Source organism: Bombus vosnesenskii, unplaced genomic scaffold (genome assembly GCF_011952255.1).
Source record: "Bombus vosnesenskii isolate JDL3184/JDL3185 unplaced genomic scaffold, Bvos_JDL3184-5_v1.1 scf7180000013266, whole genome shotgun sequence".
Classification (NCBI taxonomy): domain Eukaryota; kingdom Metazoa; phylum Arthropoda; class Insecta; order Hymenoptera; family Apidae; genus Bombus; species Bombus vosnesenskii.
The window spans coordinates 4,332,693-4,357,349 of record NW_022882926.1 but is presented as its reverse complement, the minus strand read 5'-3'; the positions used below and the strand labels follow the sequence as shown (position 1 = coordinate 4,357,349).

General features: G+C 40.8%; 1 protein-coding gene across 2 annotated transcripts; it reads right to left on the bottom strand.

Moving 5' to 3' along the window:
• Positions 1–311: 311 nt before the first annotated feature.
• On the bottom strand, positions 312–14,337 carry LOC117230211 (cuticle protein 7-like). Of its 2 annotated transcripts, XM_033487371.1 has the most exons (4): positions 13,592–14,337; positions 12,962–13,205; positions 11,197–11,307; positions 312–986 (listed from the first exon to the last, which is right to left on the bottom strand). In XM_033487371.1, the coding sequence occupies exons 1-4, from the start codon at positions 13,601–13,603 to the stop codon at positions 925–927; spliced, it is 429 nt and encodes a 142-aa protein (XP_033343262.1). In that variant the 5' UTR covers positions 13,604–14,337; the 3' UTR covers positions 312–924. The 2 variants fall into 2 exon arrangements, with proteins under 2 accessions (XP_033343262.1, XP_033343263.1); XM_033487372.1 differs by lacking the exon at positions 312–986 and having other exon boundaries at positions 11,030–11,307.
• Positions 14,338–24,657: the final 10,320 nt, after the last annotated feature.

Sequence of the window (24,657 nt, the reverse complement as noted above, 5' to 3'; positions counted from 1 at the left end):
GAGACTGAAAAAGCTTGTGCGTTCTAATACAGACGCTAGGAACACAATATTTCCACACTTCTGGTTTCAAAAACTCTGATTGTATTTACGCTGGTACGTGACTGTTTGTATATACGTGTAATGAAACTAGAAGAATACCGATAAAACGAACACGCCATACACAGGGTAAAACGAACACGATAAGGAAAACGTTTGCTAGTATTCCCTTGCGGATTATACAGACGCGCGAGTAAAAATTAAATTAAAACAATGGTGGGTCGTGCATAAAACGCGTTAATCTCTTCTTTCTCCTCCATTATCCTTAGTTTCTCTCTTTTCTAACTTGGTCGTTCAGTAAAGTATTATCGTACCTTCGATCGAAACCAGCTCCATCTCTTCGAAATATAATTGCTCATTCAATGATCATTCAGGGGTTCGCACGCCGATGATATACAATCGACTGTTCGTTTCATTTGGTTCGCTGGCATATAACGTTAAAACCTTCCCCTTGCCATATTGTAAATTACCTTTCTTTGCCGTGGGATGTTTCCGTTGTATTTAGCCGAATAAAAATAGCGTTTCCCATTTCAAAAGACAAAGGATAACGCGGTTCTTCCTTTCGTTTCTTTCCTTTTTCTCCTCTGCTTCTTACCTTGGTGAACGTATCTTCGCGCGTCGCATTAAGAACGATATCTATATTTTCTCCCTTTCCTATTCCATGCATATTCACTCAGGGACAAACTAGATTTTCTTGGCGCCGCGGAAGTTCCCGCGGCAAAACGGGACAAAACTTTTTTCCCTGATGAAAGAACGCTCATCGCCTTTATTACGCTCTGATGCAAGACCCGTGTACGCAGTCTCTCTCCCGTTGGATTCGAAACTTCCACACCTGCCCCGATCTGCCCCGTCGTCCGACTATTTCATCGGATTTTCTCCTCTTCCTATCTATACCGGTAATGAAGATTTCCTGCGATGTCTCTGGAGATGCAGTGGTTTCCTGAAGGATTCTACGATCACAAGCAAATACGTTGTTTCTCTGACAAGAGAGAAAAAAGAAATATCAGCTACGAAGAAAAAGGAGAGAGAGAGAGAGAGAGAAAGACAGCGATCGTTTCGCTTATCAATTTCATTTAATCCAACGTTTCCTTGCCGTTTGTTGCTTTCGATATATTACAAATTGTTTCACTGATCCCCACGAGAAGCCGCTTGTCCAGCGAACAGAGAAAATACTCGGGTTTTCCATTCCATAAAATTTGATAAAGTAAGACGTCGGTACCGAGACTCGAGGGAATTCGCCGTTACCGTGAATCGAAGGTGATACAAGTTAGTCGATAGCAGACTTGATCATATCGATGATATACCCGCTAGACAACCAAGAGACAGCTTCTAAAAGTCATAGTCACGCGACGAGTTCCACTCGTTTGTCTCGTTAATTTAATCGATGCGTTACAGCGATTATATTCACTGTGTTGTGTTCTGAAAGTTTAACAAAGTATGTGTTTACCTATCACATAGTCGATGTTTCATGACGGATTGCAAACCTCGCTTTCAGCTTTTACCTTCCCACGTCAAACTTTGATTTTTACCAGACGATTCGGTTTCATACCAGACGATACGTAAAGAGAGCAGGAAGGCGTGTATTGAAAAAAGAAGATCGTTTGAATTGACGAAAGTCAGTTTTCGCTTGCAATTCCATCACGAACGGAGCCCAAGTAAACTTGCAACTGGAGATCGTTGTGCATATTGCGAGTCAAACGCCCCTAGAATTCAACTGATGAAGGATCTCTGGTAAGCAGATATACATTAGGTAGTAAGCAGACAAGGTATGTATTCCGTTACCCTCGAATGTAATCGAAACACAGAGTAGTCTGTCGAAATTCAATATTGTGTGTGCTGTTAAACAATTTGTAACACGATTCCAAGAGTAATTGATCTCGCAGTCTCGCACATATTATAAGCCGTTTGAAAATTAATATTATCGTCTTGATAATACTTTTTTCAGATCTCGAGTAGAATTCAATCGACGCTATTCCACACCGGCATGACTGTAAGTTGAATCCATTCGAACTTGCCATTTCACAATTTTCGTCATACACGTCTGAGAAGCGTGAAATATCTTAGAGGTAGATGAAGGTCGGTTTCGTTCAAGAAACGATGGTTCGCAGTTTCATAAATTAACGAGTGCATGCGGATGACACGCTGTATCAAGTATATCAAAACTTTTCTACACTATCCTACTCTATATCTCTTACCAGCACAGGATCTGACTTAACGAAAATTATTACAGCGGTCAACCAAATTTCAAACGAACAAAAAAATCTATGCGGAAGGAAAGATTAAAAATGTAGAGAGAAAATGCTGGGAAAATGTTGAAGCGTTGTTGCAACCACGCGCAAGAGCGCGTAAGTAGCACTCTGAAGGGAAAGTAATTAGAACGAAGATGTATTAAATTTTCTACGTGGCGGAAAAACATTTAATTGCTATTTAAAATGCACGCGGTTTAGACATAATCTTTGATTTATGATTTGCAGTTGGCCGCGATGTACTTTAATATGCACCAAGCTTTTTTAGCCCGGCGAAAGAGAAATAGCGTTCATTCGACCCACATACACGCACGAATGACGGACCAAGTAACAAAAATGTATCGTAAGTGCGAGCGAAACGACGACAGAGTTAATGAAAGTAATGAATTTTTATTCTGAAAAAGGTGTTTGCTTCTTGGTTGAAGAAGATATATATATTTAATCTCGGAGTTCTGAATTTATCGTTCGACTGCAAGCATCGGTACGACTATTTCCGTATATTGTGGCCATAGATCAAACTTTTCGCTATGTTATCGTATTTATTTGCGTGAAATTCATTAGCCAGGATAATTAATGATTAATCGTAGGGTCGGAGCGATACGCGTGTAATTAGTTGAAGCTACTTCTAATCATTGAATCATCGATAGCTCGGTCTGTGCCGGGTATTAATTGCGTATTAGTTACGCTCGACATTTTATTAACGATGGAGAAATGATCCGGCCGATATCGCGAGAACGATCAAGTTGGAAGACAAATAATCGTTTAATAAGATTCGTGGAAGATCGATCGGAACGCAATTGAATAGAACTTTATTCGTTAGAAAGTAGAACGTGTCAGACGTGACGAGAGATACATACGTTTGCAGATTAAGCCGCGACAAGGATTGTCCGTACAAAGATTGATGAATTTCTCTGATCTTGACAGAGTTGAAAACGGAATGGTACGATGTCTGGAGTTTCGACAAGATTCACCTCCGTGACATTTCTCTTTGACCCTATGGATGGCCAGGATCTCGGGGTAGTTAGCTTCGGTTTCCATCGATGGGTATTCTTTTCTTTTCCATTGCAATCTCCGTGAGAAAATGAACGACCGGTATCTCTCGGTTCACCAGTCGAACGAGCAAACTTTTCCATTCCTTGGCGTTGATCCGCGATCATTGAGCTACGGGAGACCTCTCAGACGCAGGATATTAAAAGTAGATTAAGATCTCAAACTTCCGATTCTAGATTCGATTCTCTGCCACGGATGGTGCATTATCCGATCGTTATCGGGGTTGGACACCGTGCAAAAAGTCTTGCTGCAAATAAGTTCGGCACGATTGCCAAACGACCTATCAATATTGTAGGAACGAACTCGTCGATAGTTTCATCGTTTCATCGAATAGAAACGAACACGCGAAGAAGCAATTAAACGTTGTGACTCTATAATAACACGAAGTAACTAAAGGAAGAGACTTGATAACGATGTTTAAAATTCGATGTCCGTGAACGTAAATGACGGTCTGGCATCCGGCGATAAGAGAAAACTAAGGAAATACTTTTAAAGCGTTATAACGCGGAATCTGTTCACTGTGTTCGACTATATCTCTCTGTTTTTGGAACCCGATCGATGTCGTGCATAAAGCTTCTCATTTATACACAGCGACGCGCCGCCGCCAGCGCCGTTATTCCCGGGATAATTATACGCGTGAAATCAAATTAATAAGAGTAAAGATCCAAGTGGCACCATTAAAATTTTACGATTGGTCGGTGGAGTTTATAACGAAGGTTTTCATAATTACGGGATTTTTAAAAAGACGCATTTCGTGAGTCCTCGTTAAGCACTAGCCGGCGAACCCGTTTCGTTTCGGAAACTTTAATTCTCTGTTTACCTGTTCACGGCTTTTGCTCGCCCGCCGGTAAACAGCTTGGAACTTTTAATTGCCTTTCCGGAGGTTTTTGCTGGAAACGCAGCGAAAAAGTGAGAATTAAGCTGTTCTCGCGATCAAGATTTTTGATACTGGCCGTTATTGCGGGACGTGACCGTTTTAGCGTTTAGCGTTTAAATCATACCCTTCGACCATTTCTACGGTAAAGCATATCGAGTAGAAAATTGCGGTTCTCAAAGACGAAATTCGACAATTCACGGATACTCGAAAGAACGCAAGAAGATTATCCGAAAGTTGAAGGAGAATCGAAGATCGACTTTAAAATCTTGCCGGATTTTCTATGACGGAATTAGGGGAAGGATCAACGACTGTGTCGACGAATCGGGGCTCGTTCGCGGCAATTTGTTTCACTTTGCGGGCAGACTTGCACCCTTGGCTTGCTTCCGGCTTCCTTTCGATCCTCGTTTAATCTTCGCGATCGAACTTCGATCCTATCATTCGTTCCGCGTAGTCCCTTCGTACACCCGTTCCTTCGTTTTGCGTTTCTTTTATATCGCTACAGACTTTAGGTGCAACTTTGTCGGTTATCCGTCGGAAGGCGATGAAATTTCTTACATCGGGCTTCTTTCTCAGTACCATCAAGAGCAGAGATCAACTCCATTTCCGACTACGGAGCCGAAATAACGTTTCAAAAATTCTTTACTTTTCTTTTCAGAAGCTTACTTTTCCAGTAGATTTTACGCGTTATTTTCGATTATCGGAAGAATAACTGGTGCTTAAAGACGAGAGCATAGAATATCGGACCCATTCTTTAATCATAAAGAGGTGCCAAAAGTTCTGTCACAGCTTTCGATATATCTGAGAGATACAGCGACTTCGATCTATGCTGCAATGCCAATTTCGGGTAAAAACTATACAAACAGATGGAACATTTCTTATTTTATTCGGCCCTATGACGTGACCGTATAGAGGTGGTTTATGGTCGAACAATTCTTATGATCTACGAGTAATTTTCCAAAGTGGACTCCGTTCTTGGTTCCTTGGCGGCCGGCTCGTGCAAACGTTACCAGAAATATTGCAACGCGGGCAAACTTTCTGGCGAACCGACCGGCCCGAAAATCTTGAGTAAACAGCCACGCACGAACCTCTGCATGTGAACCGTATACCCCGTTCCAACTTGACCCGGTTTAAAATTATGTGAAAGCGTAATTTCGAAAGTAACACATGTATTTCCGTCGACCTGGTTCTCCGATTTAACCAAGAGTATCGAGTTATTCTTTCGGTAAGTGTGTTCCTTGGTTATTCTTGGCGCGCTATCGTCGAAACAAACTGCGACTAGATAACAATCAAGCGTAATTAATCAACTCCGTCTTTTTGGTTTATTCTTCTTGCCTTTTCTTAGTCCCGGGGCACCCCTGTTGAGCGTCAGGCGGACCACCGTGAGGTCTTAGTCCGTGAAGTCCGACACTACCCCGTCGCTTCCCAGAAGAGCGGCGGGATGTCCATGAGGATTTCCCCACGTATAAAAAAGAAAGAAAAAAAAGATAATAATTAAGCAATCCTAATCGAGTGCAATAACATGAAACGTATGCTGTGAAATTCTTTCTCGTTCTATTTGTGGAAACACAGTTGCACGAAGATTATCGCGAGCGGTGAATGTACTCGTGGAGACTAGACTTTCTCGCCGAAACATCAATGGACTGCTGTCAGCAGGGAAAAAACGTGTTTGACCGTGTAGCTGTAACATATTTATGGGGTACTTGGACAGCGGTGCACGCCAAGGCGACGGAAGAAGCATGACGCTGGAAGAAAATTAAACCCGCCAGCGAATCGGATCGATAAGTTGAAAATCGAGGTGCCCTGTGAATACCAGGGGAGCACGACAGAATCACAAGGATGCGGGTGTAGTCGCATTTGCAATCACTACACCGGAATCCAATTCCGTCTATTCGCGACGCTTTCGTTTCTCGTGGCTGTCGAAACGCTACAGAAGAAGCAGCCATCAATCGGCAAACGGCAAGTTACAGGGTTGAAGCCGACGCACGGATTCGGACGATGAGCTTTCGCTCCAGCCGAATCGATTTTCCGTCTGTTCCGCCATAATTTATTTAGAACTGACCCGTTCCTGTACTAAAGAGTAACCGACAATTAGCGGGAACGATATTTCGAGCTTCGCGCGCTGGATCTTGATATACTATATATATAGAATTCCTAGGAAATTCGATCCCACGCGATATCTCTAGTGGCGCTCGTTATCACGGGCCCTGTCCTGTCACGAGCAATTCGATCAATTCAACTTTCCCCGGCGCTCATTAAGCTCGCCACTTATCTTAATGACTTCTTCTTTCATCATTTCTATAATTATGACTGACGTATGAGAATGAAATACGAACGATTCGCAGGTATCGACGTACACACATTGCATACATCGAAACGTTTAATTAGACTTTACACAGCTGTATCGTAATTACAGTATGTCGATTAACTATAAATTCGATTTCATAATTTCATTGGAGATAATGGAATTTTGGCAATTATAATGGTTCTATCGTTTTTATTTTTACGACGTAGAAGTAACAGAAATCATGTAAACGGAGATGAATACGATACAGGAATAATGGAGTTGCCGAATGGTAGGGAATATTTTGCTACCTTGTCCGTACTTTTATCTCGTGTAATGTAATACCTTAGCCAACATTGGTCAACATTGTTAGATCATAAAAGCTTCGGGTCTTTGTGTTTGAATTTTAACTACCAGTGCTGTTGAAACGTCGAATGAAAGAACATCCATAAAACGTGTAAAACGTGTAAAAAACGTAGACGAAACAGAAATGAATATGCAACTATGCCGTCTGTTTCACGCAGGTGATGTTTCAAGCCATTTTTGAAATATGAAAATTTGTTCTGCTCACACGGAACTACGTAGGTTTAGAAGGACGATATTTATGTTCGCAAACGAAGCTTTTGTTTCGTTTCTTCGCACGACGCGAAGTTTTTAATGAAATGCTAAAATTAATCAGTTTCACGTAGCCAAGCACGGATTTAAGGACGATGCCCGACTTGAGCCTGTGATTGTCGGTTAATTAGCTCGGTAAAATCCTATTTTGTTTCCACCTAAAAAATGAAATAGACCGGACGTTTTTTCTTCGAGTTGTTAACTCTTCCATCCTCCTCCCTTTTCTTTCTCTTTCTGTACGTTATCTCTGTTGTTCCATTATTATTTTTATTTCGAGAAGTTTATACTCTTGCCATTTGTGTAGGATACCGTTCACAATAAGACGTTTAGAAATTTCAGATCAAACTTTCGTATGTGGGTTGTTGGTGGCGAAAAGTGAAGAAGATACAATTTAAAAAACTTCACAAAGCGGAAGCTGGAGGGGAAGTCGTACTTCCTTGGATCATTCAAAGCTATGCTGGTATTTGACGAGGGAAACGCGCGTCTAAACTTTACGGCGCGCTGTTTCGCACTGTTGTATGACGTTCCTATATATCTTTTTCTTCCTTATCTCCTTTCGTTGCACTTTATAAAACGCGACGTACATCGAAAATCTAAGATGGAAGAAACGGAATTAGTAAAGAAGTTAGGGTGAGATGAAGGGGAATTATGGACAACGAAGGGGCAGCTTACTTGTGTAAGATTCATAGTACGAACATACCGCGTGAAGCGAGAACAGTAAAGCGTTTCATTCCTTTACAAACAAATCTTCATTCCGCTGTTTCTCGGCCGTGCTCGAAAAACTAAAGAATCGCTAAATCAAGAGGGCTTTAAACTTGGAAGAAACCACGACACAATAACTTGGAATGAAGTTCGAATTTTACGGCGACTCGTATGAAAGAGAAGAACACAATACCTTGCCCTACGAATTATCTCGTAATTTAAATGAGAGAACGGTGTATTTCTGAATAAATTTGCCTAGCTGAATATTTTGATTTTAATTTTTCCTTTTGTTAGACGAAACAACGGGTAAAGCGCTACCGTCATCAGCCAGTTTTCAACGAAGATTCGAATCAGCCGGTGCAAAATATAAATTACGAATGTGTGCAATGAATTCCTAACATCCGTTTCTATGGTAATTTGTATTCCGCTTCTCAAGTGAATGCTCATCCGTATGTAAAAAGCAAGATTTACAGGTTACGCGAAGTATACGAGGGCATGTCGTGAAAGATCCTTGATCGGTTGCATCATTTTCTGATATCGAATGTTTCACTGCCTCTTGGGAAGCTCGAGGCGGCTGGTATCTTGACAAAAGAACAAGTGTTCTTTTCCTCCTTTTTTCCGAGAACATGTTGAGTTCGCTTCGACAAACTAGTGTAACTAAGTTTTAAGATAAAATTAAATTGAGAAAACTGTTTTTACACTACGATATTTGAATTGTACAAGCAAAGTGCTAAAATGTACAATTAAATAAAATTCGAACAAACACTGACGCCCATATCAGCTACGTTTCTGCCGAGGCAAAAGAAATTGATTTCTCTGATAACCAATTACAATGATTCGTAAGAGCGCAACATGCAAGGAATATTTATTCTATTCATTCTCTTCTGTTTTCCATCTCATTGGTTTTCTACTTCGTCCGAGAAAGTACACTGAAAATTGTTCGGTAACTTTGCTTTCCGGAATACCTTAACAAAGAAAATTCCGTGCACGAAGGAGCGATAAAACAAAGAACAGGGGAACAATGATAACTAATTTCAATAGACCGTCAAATACGGATGAACACTATTAATTACCGATAACAATTGTCCATTAATCTTGTCGGACGTTTATTGAAATCATAGGAATATTTCGACGCGATTCCAGCGAACAAATAGAGAAATTTCAATTAAAAATTGCCACAAAAATATTCCCGTCCTTTTAATCATAATTTATATTCTTTGCTTTCATAACGTGGATTCTTTGTGACGAGAAAACGAGACATTTGACGTAATTACAATATAACATCGGATAACGTTTAAGTCAGCATGAATAATTAATTCGACGAATCACTGTTTCACCACAATATCGTCACAACGCTATTATCTCATTGTTACTTTGTCGACGCGATTTATCATTAAATTAATATTATTCGTTTATTAGCTCGAGTGGTTTCATCCACGATTATTATATCCATGTTTCTTAATTTGCTGAATAACACGGATCGTACATTTTTTAGTTTGTTAATTCCTGACTTTCTCCATGCCGGTGTAAGATTATCCGTCCCCTTTAGTATTCTATAGTATAACCACGTTCGCGGGATATAATATCATTGTCTACCGAAAGAGGATGGGAGTTGCATCAACGAAACGCGTATGTTTGCGAGAAATACAGAGTATTCCTCAAACGTTTCGCCAATCCCCTACTAATTGCAACGGTAAGCTTTCTGTTAATTGCGCCAAAGAAATTGTTCAATGGCACAGCAGTTTTGGAGGTATATATCAATTTCTACCATCTTCCCTTTCATTAACGAAGATATAATTTAAGGATTCCGGAAGCCAACGTACACTGCAATTGCAATTGGAATCTTAAAGATTATAACAAAGTTGTTTGTTACTTTGAAACGAAGAACAAGAGTCGGGAACTAAAGTCAGAAGCACAATGAGCGTCGTAGTTGTTCGTAACTTTGTCTCTTCAAAGAACGGACGACATTGAATTTGCATGATCTTTTCTCCTCTTTATAATTAGAAGAAAATGTTTAACTATTTCGGAAACGTCCATTACATTTTTATCATCGTCTCTCATCATTAGAAGATCTAAATAGAGCAAAATACTTGTTAATAACAAGAAAATAATACGTTGATAATATTCTTACACTGCTTAATAGTAACCTTTTAGCGATACCTTTCATGTATCAGGAATATCACAGTGTAGTTACGTCGTAGATTGTTCCTTCGTCGATCGACCATTGCCAATTTATACAGAAACATTTTTATTGCTGTATTCTAGATCATTGTTGTTCCGCCTGATGGATTTACACAAAATGTAATCTAGTTAACGCTGTACGGGAAATGTTAAGTACGAGAACGCACACGACACACAGCAGCCGCGAAAACTATGAAAAACGCATGTTGCAGTCATCATAACCGGTTCTTTTACGAGGATATATAGCCGTCCTCTGTGTCGGAAAACATTGAATACAAAAATTGAGAGAACTCGTTCGATAGTAAGAGCTTCCGGCAATTCTTTTGCCGCGTATTTCATCCTAACGTGATGGACGGCACAATCGTTTTTCACGAACGAAATTAGTGCACCGCCAGTGACATCGTGTACGCAAACATATGCATGTAGTCGAAACACATTGTTGTCGAAAGGCATTGTGTTTAAACGCAATTAAGTGCGTTTCATTCAGCTGCTTGCGAATCGATTTGCTACATTTAACTTCGCGTGTCGCTAATGTGTGGTATTTCAAACTAAGTCAATCCGTTCTACGACTTTAACCGCAATTAGATGTTATTTTAGCTATTTTGTCCTTTCAGAAACACCATTCAGATTTCTACAAAAATATATTTTACACGAAGCTTATATGAAAAAAAAATAACGTTTTCTTTCAATTTTAAATTGGTTAAACGATCGTATATCGTAACGATGTAATGGTGTCTGAAGTCAAGAGACTCATTAATTTCCAAAAGCGTCCGATCGATTTGCACGCGAAACCATCGCAACAGATCGTTGTTTCTGGTAAGCCTAGATACGTAATCACAGGGGAGATCCATATGTCCGTGACGATCGGATTGTCAATCAGTAAACGTCACTTCCGTTAAAAACATCGGTCGCCGTGGAATCACAGTACCGTTCACTGGTTTCCACACACATCGGTTTTCGATTCGGCCTCCGAATTTCTGCGATCGGACCCTCCCGGTGCTAATTGGGGAAGTGATTTGGAACAAATTAAACTAGCAACTGTTTCGATTTACCTTTTTTTCTCTCTCTCTTTTTTAATCAGTGCAACAAAAAAAAAACGAAACAATCAACGTTGCATAACAACAACAATCGCAACGTAACAAGAAATCTTTGGTAATGAATGAAACAACGTTTCGTTTAATGGTGGTGTCCTACGTCATGGTCGTTACCGTTGCTGTTAAGAACGTGAGCGAAAAATCCATCCTTTCCAGCGCGATATTTCACCGTTCTAATATTTCCGCCGGGCTCTTTTATTGTGTATTCGCCGACTACTTCTTTGCCTGTAAAGCACCAGCAAAAAAATATGATTATCGGATGCAAACGAGTAGATATCATGTAGTGAGAGTCGATAAATAATTTTACGCTCAACCGCCGGCGGCCTGTTCTCTCTACTGCCAAAGCGAGTAAATGGAAAATTAGTTTTCGTTTGTTCTCGACTAAAAGTAGCTGAAGAATTAATTCTTTCAAGAAGGTTAATTACAATTTATGTAAACACAAGACACCAGCGAGAAGAAAAATCGATTTTCTCGAGGGAATGTGAATATTTTAATGCTCCTCGAGAACCATGGCAAGAAGTAACACGCTGAGTACGAGAGCATTATCGTTTTACTTAACAGTTATCACAGTTATCGAATATCTTCTGTTGCTGGAAGTACTTCGCCTCGACGCATTCGTTTCGTTGTATTGTCTTTAAATTTGCCTGTGAAACATTAAGGCGCATATCTAGAGTACAAAGATGTCAAACTCGCGCAGAGATACCATTCGTAGTTGAGGTATAGCTAGTTAGCGTATTAATATGGCAAAGTGAAAACGGAATAGGTTCGTTAGCAGTAACATCGTATCGCGGATTATTTTCAACGTAAATTTCCTTCTCTGCAAATAATTAATGAAGCCACGTGTGCTTCACGTCGCGATGAGGTCGGGAGCGTCAAACTCGCGATATTGATATTCTTCTTTGAACGTTCCAGCCGAGTGATCCTGAAAGCTCTCTGAATGAATCCTTACGTGGTACTGCAATCAAGTATGATTAAACTAAGAGACGTTGCCTTGAGAATCAAGATCCGTGATAAGTAATTACTTCTCCCGTATAATGTTACCATCTTGTTAACTCTATTAGAGGGCCGCGTTTACTTAATGACAGATTCGTAAACTATAGGAACTTTAAAGACATGTCGTACCAAGAAGATACGCTGAAAGAGGAAACTTGTCGCTTTCTTATGCGTATCGCGTGCGTATCGTTAAACAAATACTTCGATTTTCTACGTATCAGAATATATGTACGTTGGAAATATTCTCATCAATTTCTCGTTGCACCGAATTTAAAAATCACTCGAAGTCACTCGACGGTGTCTCTGCTCGGTACCTATTAAACTATCTGCTGGAAACAAGCTCCTCGACTTTTTGACATTCGAGGGTCATTAATGTAGGCCACCGTCTGGCTTTAATTAGGCCGATTACGTAGAAACGAAAGTGGAAGAAGTCGTGGATGTTAGAAAACTTGACAAACTCTCGAGTTCAAAAGAGTGTGCAAACGAAGACGACTTTCCAAAGCGTTCTATGAGCTCGGGACGCTTTTCGAATCGCAGTAAACTAATTAAAATACGCGACCTAAGGATTCTAGAATTTTCCATGGACGAACACCGGAGGGAAAACTTCAGCTTGGAAACAAAATGCGATGCTTCGAAACGTCTCTTTCGATATTTCCTTCGCGCGGTCAAAGATCGCGTTACCACTTTTATTTTTGCTTTTCTATTCGTTCTAGCGCTTGTTATACGTTCGTCGACTTGCCTCTCGCCGTTGCATCGCAATTTATCGCTGCGTAACAGGTATAACTTGATTATATTACTATTTTTTGCGTTCACCGTGCGTACAAGTCGCAAGTGTTCTTTCAACAGCGAAAGAGATTAATTTTCTTCCAGATTATGCTTGGCGTACCGTCTCTATGCTCCTTTTGGCCATGATAATCGCCAGTATGATGGTCCTCGACGCCGTATGAGAACTCGTAGTGCGGATGTGCCACGTAATCATGATCGTGGTGACCGTGCTTGTCTTTCCAAGTCACCTCTCGAGCATCGCCTATCACGGGTCCGTGGAAATGTTGAAAAGAGTGCGCGTGACCGCCAGCGTCGGCTTTCTCGTGAAATAAAACCAACAGCAGCAGAATTGCCGTTAAAGAAATCTGTTGGAAAACAATTAATTTTGCATCAGTTATATGCAAAAATATTTGTTTTTTCTCTTATTGAAAATCGAGTGAAGGTACTATACTGTTCATGTTCTATTTCAACAAAGCCTGGAAAAGGAATTATTTTGAAAATGCTCGGAAAGAACGAAACGTTCCCATATTGGAAAGAATTTCCAATTTACAAAGTGATTAACCAATGTCACGAGGAATCGATAGAAGTTTCGGTAGGCTAGGACAGGACAATTCTGTTAGCGTACCAGCGTCCCGACCTATAATTAAATGGTACGAAACGATTGATCGGTCGCGCCACTTCACAATTCTGGGTTTGCCTATCACGATTAGACAAAAAATGAAGAATGGTCAATCACGCGATGCACACTCACTTTAAAAGCCATATCACTGTCGAATGGTCGTGCTATATTTCGGTAAACAGATAGAATAGATCGAACGATCGATACGATTCCTCCGCGATCGTTCGAAAACTGAATAGGTCGGCCCGATGATATTGTTCCTTTTATAGGTCCACTTTAAAAGTTTCCCTCAGCTTAATTCTTCTTTGGATCCATGCCCGGAACTTTGTCGCTGCAGACGTTGCAAAACACAATTATTCAAGCGGGCCGTGGCCGCAAAAAGCGTCGCTCGATGCTCGCTCGAGCGCACATTAGCCAATCCGGTCGTACTAATGGAATTCGTTGGGAAAGAGTACGAAAAAATGAAACTCCGGCAAAAGGCATTTGTTTCTTCAATCAGGCGACACACGCGTATCGATCATGGCATCGCCTTCTCGTCATGCACGATAGATCCTACAGATTGCATTACGAATTTGCCTTACGACTTTCTTCGTGGAAATAGTTCTCTGCCGCGATCGCATGCTCCATTTCGGCTGAAACTCCATCTTACATCGAGATTGTATAGAAATGCGATTATATCGTAACTCAACGTCGCGCTGCGGAAACTGCTTCTCCATCGGTTCCGTGTGCTTTCGTATTATGCATCCTCTTAAATACGCGCACTAGCATGGCTCTGTTCGCGACACGTTTCAACGTAATCGTCAACATAGAACCACAAATCAAGTTCCGTTTACTACAGCAAAGATACAGGTAAATCTCTATTCTTAATGTATACCAGGATAAAGAAGCTTCGAGTTAATCAAGATTCTTCGTATGGCGAACTATCTGCGGAGTAAGTTCCAAGATACAGCTTCTACGAATCTCGAAGACTAACGTCGAAATTCACGAACAAAAAAGTTACCATTCTCACGTTCGACGGGTTATATCGTTATGTAAAAAACTCGCGGTCAATGCATTAGAGTTCGAAGAAATAACGTTCACAGGAAGCAGGGGAATTTTTTTATTTCCGTAAGCGATCCTTACGTTATTAACAAAAACTACAGAATTCTATCTGGTCTGTCGTGGAGTGAGACGATTCTCGTCGACGGAGAAACGGGACAGAGAGATGAGAAGAGGATGGATTTTGGCACACGATGTGCTGGAGCGGCGGAAGTGCTCGAAGAGGCGCTCGGCTTTTGAGTTATGACACTTTTTGAGCCGAAGAGTCGCGATGTGAATAGCGCATCCGAGTCCAGCGTAATATCATAGCTCGATCTCAGGGTTGGGCCAGCGATAAATCTGCCTTAAATAAGATTTGCCGACGACACTCTAGCGAAATAAAATGAACGAATCGACTCAAGAGGCAGCAACGGTTTACTTTGCTTCGATATCGCTTCGTCGACACGGTAATTTTCTTTCCCTTGATTATTATTTTTCAGTTTACAATTTAACAGAACTATCACGTTTAACAAGGTATCATACCCTTTGACCATATTCGACTATTTTCGATAATTGAGGAAATATTAAATTTTGAGGTAACTTTGATGGCAAGTTTCGACTCGAGCTACGCTACATAAGAAGGTTAATCACCCACTTTCGTTTAATTCGCCGGTATGTTGCAACTCGTAGAATTTTTTTTATTGGCGAAACACGATGCTTAGCTGTCAATTTCATTGGTTCGTATCTTATGCTACATATGACGCATACGTGCCTCTGAATTCCTACTACACGCGCAAACACGTGATGCTAGAATCGTATTCATATTTCAATCCCACGAGACGAGCTCTTGGAATACAGCTCCCTGCCTATGTTCTCAAACGAGAAATTGGCACAGCTAACACAATAAATCACAGCGTTCTATGCGCGATAGGTATATTTCCAAATACTCCTTACTTCCACCTTATTTATTTCCAGCTTCAACGATGCTCATGCGTATTGCGCGCAGGTTTTCTTTACTTATTTATCAGGGGAGAATTTTATTAAAGAATTTATCGAGATCAGAAGGCTCGATGACTTTCCCGACCCTCCACTTAAAACTTTTCATATATAGCCGATCTATTTTAATTAAACGAGGTCTATCTAAAGGCTCAATTTTCTTCAAGCGTGTACTCATCGATGGTTCTCGATCCCTATCTTCCACGGGAAAGTCAATATTAATTAATATTCGAAATCGATCGATCGCCAAACAATGTAAAAAGCTCCTGTCGTAAAGCAGTCCGTGATTCTCTGCCTCAACGTGAAGTCACGCGATCAGCACTGTGCTGGAAAGCGCAAGTACCTAACCATCTTCCAGATGCACGAACCCTTTGTCTTGTGAGCGCACCATGCCATGCAGTTGTACGGTAAAATGTGCACATCGTGAAGAAAGAGACGGAAACGAAACGAGGGAGAATCGAAAGTAGAAGCCTAGCAGTGTTGTATGCGAGCGGATGTTCTCTTCTATGTACAAGACCAATGATTATTACCAGGTAATATCGCGATACGAGAACAGATAGTAGTGAAGGAGGCTGAAAGCCGAGGGGTAAATCCCGAGATTAACGTCGTGGCTGTTGTCTACATAACGCGGTGGATACGCTCTTTCATCCCCAGTCGCATACATAAGAGTTGATCGTAACGAACCCTCCACGAGATGATGACTACGTTTCGAGTATCCTCGGAACAAATTCCAAGCAGATAGTTCTAGGTAGAGAAAGACGAATAGTTCTGTTTGCTCGCGAATTTCAAGGTGCACTAACCTCTTCGTCGTTCCTTTTCTTTCTTCGTTCCGTCGACGTTCTTGCCTCTGTTTCTTTTGGTTTCACGGGAAATCAGGAACGCGGCACCCTCACCGCCATCTCGCTTGCCAAGGCGTCGGCAACCTCTATTCGTTTATAGGTCACGATCTATTCCGTACCTTTGAGACGGACGCGGTATCCAGAATTCCTCCTTGACCTCCATCTGCGCTTTGAAATTCCAAAACAACGAAGATACCGTGCATCCCATCCTCCCGCTGCCTGCTACTGCTTCGACGACGTTCGATAAACCGGTCCTGACTTCTGATGCAACGATCATAGAATACTTTGATAGACCGCGTTTGCACGAATGCATCTGATTTCGGATGATTTTAGGGAAATCCGAAGGAACTTGTTTCTCAATATAATATTCATAGTTTCAGAAAATGATAGCAATACATTTTTCTTTTATCAATGTTATTAATTCTTCTGGAAAATCGAAGAACAAATCTCTTTCTGTCGAATAAACGATTAGGAAATTGAACGAAGAGAAACTGGCTGATACGAGAGAGTAAAAAGAATCGTGAAAGATTCCGCTAGTACTTTAGGTGTAATGGAACAAATTGGATGCGTTCCAGCGTTCCGTTCTCACGCGAATCTTTGCCGGTGAGTATGGTTCGGACATTTCGGTTTACACCTCTCACGGCGTCGGTTTCGCTAACGAGCCGAAGCATTTTCCGGGTCCTTGCTAATTTTCCAAGCGTTCCGATTACAGGCTGATAGCTGGCGCTTGGGTCACACTGGTGTCGCCGGGTTAATTGGTTTTCATGGCAACGCTGAAGTTACGAATACCCGGCTCGGATTATCGCGGGTTGTAAACAGTGGTCTCGCCACGATACGCCGCAGAAGGAGCCAGGAGTTCGGTTTTCGTTTTGGAAGAAACACTCGCGCTTGTACTTACTTTCATCGTTACCCTGTTTGCGCGGTTAGTACTTAATTGCTTCGAATTTATCTTTCGTAAGGCGAAGCGTTTTCCTCGAAGAAAACTAGAAAGGAACGCATTGTAATTTTCCGAAATGCTTAGTAGAACAATCTCGTGGCAAGATATCGTATGGATTTTACAATATCGTATCATGTAAAAAGCAATCTCTGGAATACGTTTCTTCTGGCCGATCCGAAAACACGATAAACCGGCGCATCCGGTACACGGTACAACAGGAAGTTGCACGCTAGCGTAATCACTGTCAGGATTCCACGGATATTACGGAACCATGCTCGAATAATGAATGGTAAACTCTTCTCTGCATATTCTGCGGATGTTCGTCTCTCGAGGCGCGCGTGTATCGTCTTTAAAGTGCATCGCCGTGGCTGGTGCAATTCGGAGAGCTGACGAAAGGTACATATGCATGAAGGCGCTTAGCCGTACCTTCTGCTGGTTACGTTATCCGTGCAGTCCTGCCGTTGGAATAAAATTACACAGTACGATAATCGATGAGTCTGCCGTGTGGTATAAGTTTGTAACCGTGGTAGCCTATTAAACTTTTAGAAAACTGTACTGACTTTTCGTGTTTCCTCTTTATCGGAATTTGCGTTTTCCGATAGCACGGCGCGAAAATATATCGAAAAGCTATATTATGTTTCGCTACTAACAAGCCAGCACTCGAAATTGCGTATTTACTACAACGGAGTATTACTCGCCTACTTTAGTGAGCGTTCCAAAACGATGAATACAGCCGTCGCCAAGCAATAAAATTTATCACACATTCCGGTAAACGTTGAAGGCTACATAGAATCGTTAACTCTTACTCCACGCTCTCCACAATCGTATTCTATACAGATTTCAATGGGCGATGGTGTTGACATTTCTCCGTTTAAACACACGTACGCGCGCGTCTGAGTAATAAATCTACCCGCTCTTCCATCTTCCCTGACTCGTTACTCTTTACATTTCCCCTAATTGAATTTCTTGGTAGTTCTAAATCATATGGAATGAGCGGTTTTCTTTTTTCCTCTCCAAAGACAATTTCAGGTGACAAGAAAAACGGTGAGCTTGATTCTAGCTGCGTGAACCAGGTGTAACTCAAAATCATAGACACAACAACGTACCAAAAACGAACGAGAACAACATACAAACGGGAAAGGAAACAATCCGCCAAACAAAGTATCCGTTTGACAACGTTGGGATAATTCGAACTATCCAGTGGGCAACTGTTCACCTCCTAATGGCAGCACACGCTCGTTTTCGTCGCTCCCGGCCACGATGGCTTGCACGAGAAGGCGAGCAGAGAGGTTGACTGGTTGTGCTCTGCGGCTGCTGCGAGTGGTAGTCGAGGTGGCGACCTACGGCTGTCAGGCGCTCCCCCAATTCATATGCAAATGCAAAAGCGACCGACCTCCGGGCATTGTTCGCCCTCCAGGGAGTTCCACTGTCCCTGGGCTTAACTTACTACGCGAATTTCCGGAAAACTTTAACGGGAGGCACCCGTATAATTGATACTCACCCTCGCCGCGAACGCGCTTCAGCCAACGATTTTGTCTCTTCTCCTCTGCCATCCTTTTCTCTTAACGACGACCGCAAAAAGAAAGAAAGGCAGGCGAAGACTGAAAGAGCACCATGTACGATCACCTTTATCGTCTCGCTACGGCCATTGTCGCTCTCTTGCACCATTTAATGATGTTGCAGCTTCTCTTTGAACAAGTTTCCAGCAGTTCTGCAGGGTATAAACGCTAGAAGTCGCTTCGAAGCTCGATGCTTCGTCGATCGATCGCCGTCGAAATTGACGTTTGCTAGTCATCCCATAAGTTTCGTGTTACTACTTCCTTCATATCGAGTTTAATTCTACGCAATCTAATTTCCACGCGTGAACTTCTTACACGTTTACTTTGCAGGTAACCGACTCGTTTATTTCTATGCGTAGGCTGGCCGGCAAAGGATCAAGCTTATGCGAATACGAGGAAAAAGTATACATAATTTAATTTGACTCTACCTCCTGACTTCCTTATAATTAATTTATGCGCATAATATGTACCCGATATGAGCAGAAAGAGATTTTTATTCATTTAAAAAATGCAAATCTTTCTTCCTCGTTCAAAGAAATAAAGGTAAAGCAAATGGAATACTGTTAGAATTAAAGAGAGTTGTAATTCACGTAATACGCGTTGCTTCAAAACTAAAAGCATTAAATTCGCTTACAAGTTTAACTCTCTCATTGCAAATAATGAAACATGTATTTATCCTTTGCAACTAACATGCTTGTACTTCATCGCCATACCCAAACGCTGTTCGTAGGTATAAATTTTAATATCTCATATTTTTGTACTCTGTCAAGTATCACAAAAAGTGTACTGAGAACAGGCAATATTGCAGAATATTCCCAACAATATTCCCGACCATATTAGTGAATATTGCAAAGCAGAGAAGTATTCATTTATTATGCAGGAAAATCCCATATAGTAAATAACGAAATCTTCTCTTTTCTTATTATCTACGTCATTAGAATGTCTGATTAATTGCGATATATCTACTGCAATATAACTAATCTTTAAACTAGGATTAGAGAAGTAATAAATATACAGAAATGTTTATAACAATACGTAACCAGATCCGTGAGAAATTCTGTATTCGTCAGACCAATGAAACCGAACAAACTACCTGCGTTACAAACAGGAAGGCGAAAAGCAGAAAGTTCCTGGACACTATTTCATGATAAAACGTACAGTTACTAAGTTGTCACTGTCGGCCTCGCAACATACCCTGTCATGTATAATGTAACTTTGATCGAAAAAGTTTTTGCTACTTTTTTATGAACCGACGAAAAGAAATATCCGCGAAAGGAAGCAAAGAATACAGGAGCCACAAATTGTATAACACAAGGTACAACGTACAAACTATGATAGCATAATTACAGTTTTCGCGGAGAAAAAGGAAACATATATTTGAATACTTCGGTTTCGTAGAAAGCACAAATAACTAAGCGCCTAACCTTGAAATTTCGACGTCAAGTCGAAAGCTTAAAGTTCATTAAATAAATATTTGATATTAAAAGCTCAAGGTCAAACCGAAAACTCAGTTCCCGTGGGAAGGCTAAATAAACATTTGACTTTCGCATTCGGAACGTTCTCGTCGTTTCGTTCTTGTATCGTTGCAAGTTTCATACGTTTTCTGCTTTCGGCCAGGTATTTTAAATTCTTGATTTATAACCGTTAATTCCGTTGGTTATTTAACAATCTCTTTGTTCGTGGTAAAATAATCGAACCGTATATATAGGACAATTTGTCCGAGTTTGTTTCGGTTCACGAGAAAAGTAGTTTTGAAGGATTTCGTTTGGAAAATGAGGGGCTGACATTTGTGGCGCGATATCCGATATCCTGGCTGCTGTGAGAGTTCTATGTTAAGCTCCGTCACCGATATTTCATATCCGAAACTCAGACAGTTTTAGCTTCCAGGTCGAAAATCTGCTGACACAGGAATGGAGTCTCGTAGCTTCTGAGGTTATCCGCTACCGTCCAAAATAAGGAGCATTATTTACCTAACCTGTGACCTCTGCGGATGCGAGGAATATCGTAAGTTTGTTCGAAGCTTCCAGGGATACTGAAAGGAATCGATTCTTCGATCTTATCAGTTCCGATGTCGAGATTCTCTCCGGATCAAAGAGACTATAAATTCCCAGCAAATATCTATCGCTCCGAACATCCCCCGAGCTTTCACCGAAAAATTAAGCGCCGATTCTTGGATTCGTACGGGAATTGCGCGGCATATTAACAAGCTTTATATTCTGCACCTGTTGTCGATTAATAACCCCGTGAAAGCGGTAGTTTTAAGTCATGCCTAAGAATTTACTGTTGATAGAGCGATATCGTTGAAGAATCATTAATCAAACGACCACGTAAAAACGACCTACATTGTCGCTCATAAATTATTCGAAGATTATAGGTTTTTAACTTCATCGAATTTTGCTCCGTCCTCTCTTTATCGTTGCTTTGCGTAATCCGATTGAAAGTTTTCTAAAATCAATCCTAATGAACGATTCGTTTACACTGGCGGTGCTTGGAGAACGGTTTAAATTTTGTCGAGATTGAAAAATCCGGAAACTTTCGCAAGTGTTAGGAGTCCCGCAGGTTTCGCAACTACCGAACACCTTAAAACTCTTCGAGGGCTTGAAACTGCTAAAAGTCTTTTCTGCGATACTTCTATGTGACCGAACATTTAATTCCTGCCTCCGGCGAACGATTAAGTATCGAACAGGAAATTTTCAGAATCATTTGACCCTAATATTTCTCCTATTAAATTTGATCGAAGATTTGTTACGAATTAATTTAATATATTTTTCGATGTTTTTGTGGCGGACAGAGGTGGATTTTTCTGCGTTTACTATCTACATGCGCGTTCTCTCGGAACAAAGAATTATGTCATCGCACCCAGTAACAAATCGCAACGTGTAAATTCGCCAAACCATAAATATACTCCCAAATCAGGGTAAAAGTGCGTGGAACAGAGAGTTGAATAAAGTCGTCATTCGTCACGAATGTTGATCGTCAGTACCCGCTATTTACAACGTGCGAATAAGTTTGCTGCAATCTTTTTTCTTTTTTTTTTTAGGAATAAAAAACTAATCTTTACTCGATATCGTACCTGTACAAAACCACCTCATTTTCCATTAAAAGTTTCATGATTACTCGAAATAATTTATAAACGGGAACAATCAGTCGATGGATGGTGTAATATATACGTCGTATTTCTGCAGGTGAAGGGAATTGAAAAAACTATGTGATGACACTTGGAGCGTGGGTCTAGAAATCTATTTTCTCTCTTATAAAGTTTCCAACGAAGTCTCGTAATTTTATTTCCTATAGCCGGCGGATAAATCGAGGAAAAGCCAACAATCATCTCTCCTCCTTTTCCTCCTGCTGCTACTAGGTATGTACGTAGCATGGTCTTCGTCTGATTCGGCTGGCCACAAAGAGATCGTTACTCGCCACTTTTCTTCGCTCGATTTTCTTTTTCATCAAGAATCGATATTACACATCGACTCACGTTGCTCTGAAATAAATTGTTACAGGTGCGCATTACCAATATAGTCTATTCGCCCGTCCATTTGTTACAAGGAACCGAAGCTATCGATATCAATCTTCCTTCAATGTCCTTCGAATTTAACATTCGCGATGTTTCGTTTAATGTAAACGCGATTTCCTGCAACGCAATCTTATCATGACGTTCATCGACATTAAGTTATCCGAGAGAGATAAACTTCAGTCGGCATTGTGTCAGCGAAGCTTCAGTCGACAACCTGTCTGGATTCATTTAGTAAGAAGATTGCGAAGTATCGCGAGCGTGCATGCGTGCTCTGACGTCGGACAGGATTTTCTCGAGAAAGTGGAAGGAGCTGAAAGGTGCGGTTAAGGGAGACGTAAACGGAGGAGATGTGAAGGGGTGTGACATAGCAGGTGCATTTGCATAAGGCGAGCTTGAAACGTCGGCATAAGGATGAAGGAAGGAAGGAAATGCCGATCGATCTCTTCCAACGACGTTATTTTCGCGGTCGGTCCTGAATATTCATAAAACAATGATTTGTGCTTTATTGTCACTCCGCTGCTCGCATTTCCCTGTCCGATTCATTTTCTCTTTTACCCAGTTTTTCTACGCCCCCTTTGCAATATTCGTTCGCCGGACGATCGATATTGCTTTTATAACACGCCGCTGCCCGGTTGAATTATTTGTCAGTACTGTAGTACATGCTACCGCCACACTCCCTGCCGTTACTATGTATCACAATTAGGGGCAGCTAGCACTTCCGGCATTTTTCACACGACGTATAATCCGTGTACCGCACGATCTACCAGATATAATTGTACCGACAATTTTTAAAGAACGCCTTCGGCCAGCGTTAACTTTGCTTCCTTCGAATCGGCTATCTTGTTTGAGGCCAGTTAACCTGTCGATTGGCGTTTCCCTGACCCCCTTGATTCGACTGCGTAACAAATTGGGAGAAACAAACTTTTCAGGAACTAGAAACTTTGTCGATACGTACACTCTATTTAATCGTTGGTTTGAGGAGCGTGCCCTAATGGATCTGAACATTGGTCTTCCGAAGCAAGACAACAGTCTTTATATAATATAATTAATTGTCTCTCTCGTAGAAAAATCGTCTTCGTTTATCATCGAGACAACGAACTACGTATACCAATGTTGCAGAAGATGCATTTATTTCGTGATGTTCTAATTCTGGATCTTCATCACCGTTCTTGTCCTAATTCCTTCCGATCAATGAGCAAACTGCATCTATCTTGTTTCTCGCCTCTGTCAAGTATTTGTATATAATATATTTGATGCTTGGAACAGATTGAAGAAATCTGGAATAAGGAAGACTATTAAAAATCTTAGAGTTTCATAAAATACATAAGAAATTATGGATCTTGTTTGCTAGACTACAAATAACATTTGATTTTATTTTTTACGAACACAAATTAGCTGCTGTTAGGAATAAAATCGAAGTATCATCGGTAGCTCTATACCGTATTTACAAATTGTTTCGTTCGATAATCCTTCGAATTCCGTTTGACAAGGTTCGCAGTAGGATAAGCCTGGAGCAAATAAAGAGGAATTCACGGCTGCCTGTTATTTTTAGTTTACCCTAGTTTATTTAAATATAGAAAGAACAAAAGGACACGGTGAATAGAACTTTAAATATTCATTAGGAAAATGCTAGTTTTACCTCGACCGTACATAATTTATTTACATATAGCTAACCTAGACTTTCTTCTTAAATATTCTGAAAAAATAAACGCACAGTCAAGGTAACATTTGAATAATAAAAAAGAAACACAGGAAATTCAGAATATTCAGTGTATGCAAAACAATTGTGTAACATTTCTGTCGTTTCTTCGTGTGAAAAATGAATATTATCGAGCAATCGATGTGCGTAAGCAAACATCTCTTGCAATCATAAACATATTTGTTTCGAATTTTGAAATCATCCACCCATACTATGGTCAGGTAGAGATCGGTTTAGCTTGAAAACTTTCGCTTTTTCGTTTCCTGATTTTTGAATGACTTCAAAACGATCAGTGTCCCGAGCTCGATTGTCGAGGCTCCTTCCGTTTCATTCTCGAGAGATCTTATCTACGGTCGAGTCGTTTACTGATTCAAGAGCCAAGGCGGTGTTTCGCTTGGATGTATTCTACCTGCATTTAAATCTTATCCTTAAGACTTCTCATCTCGCTATACTACATAATATTGCACAATTCTTCGAAGAAATATCGGTAATAGAGATTACCACAAGATCTCTACGGCAACCTATTCAAATTGCTTCGATTCCCATTACACGATTCAAATGCATTAAAAATCGGAGGCAGTCAAGTGTATTCGAGATTGTAACGAGAATGAACGGCGATTTCCGCTCCAATCAGACG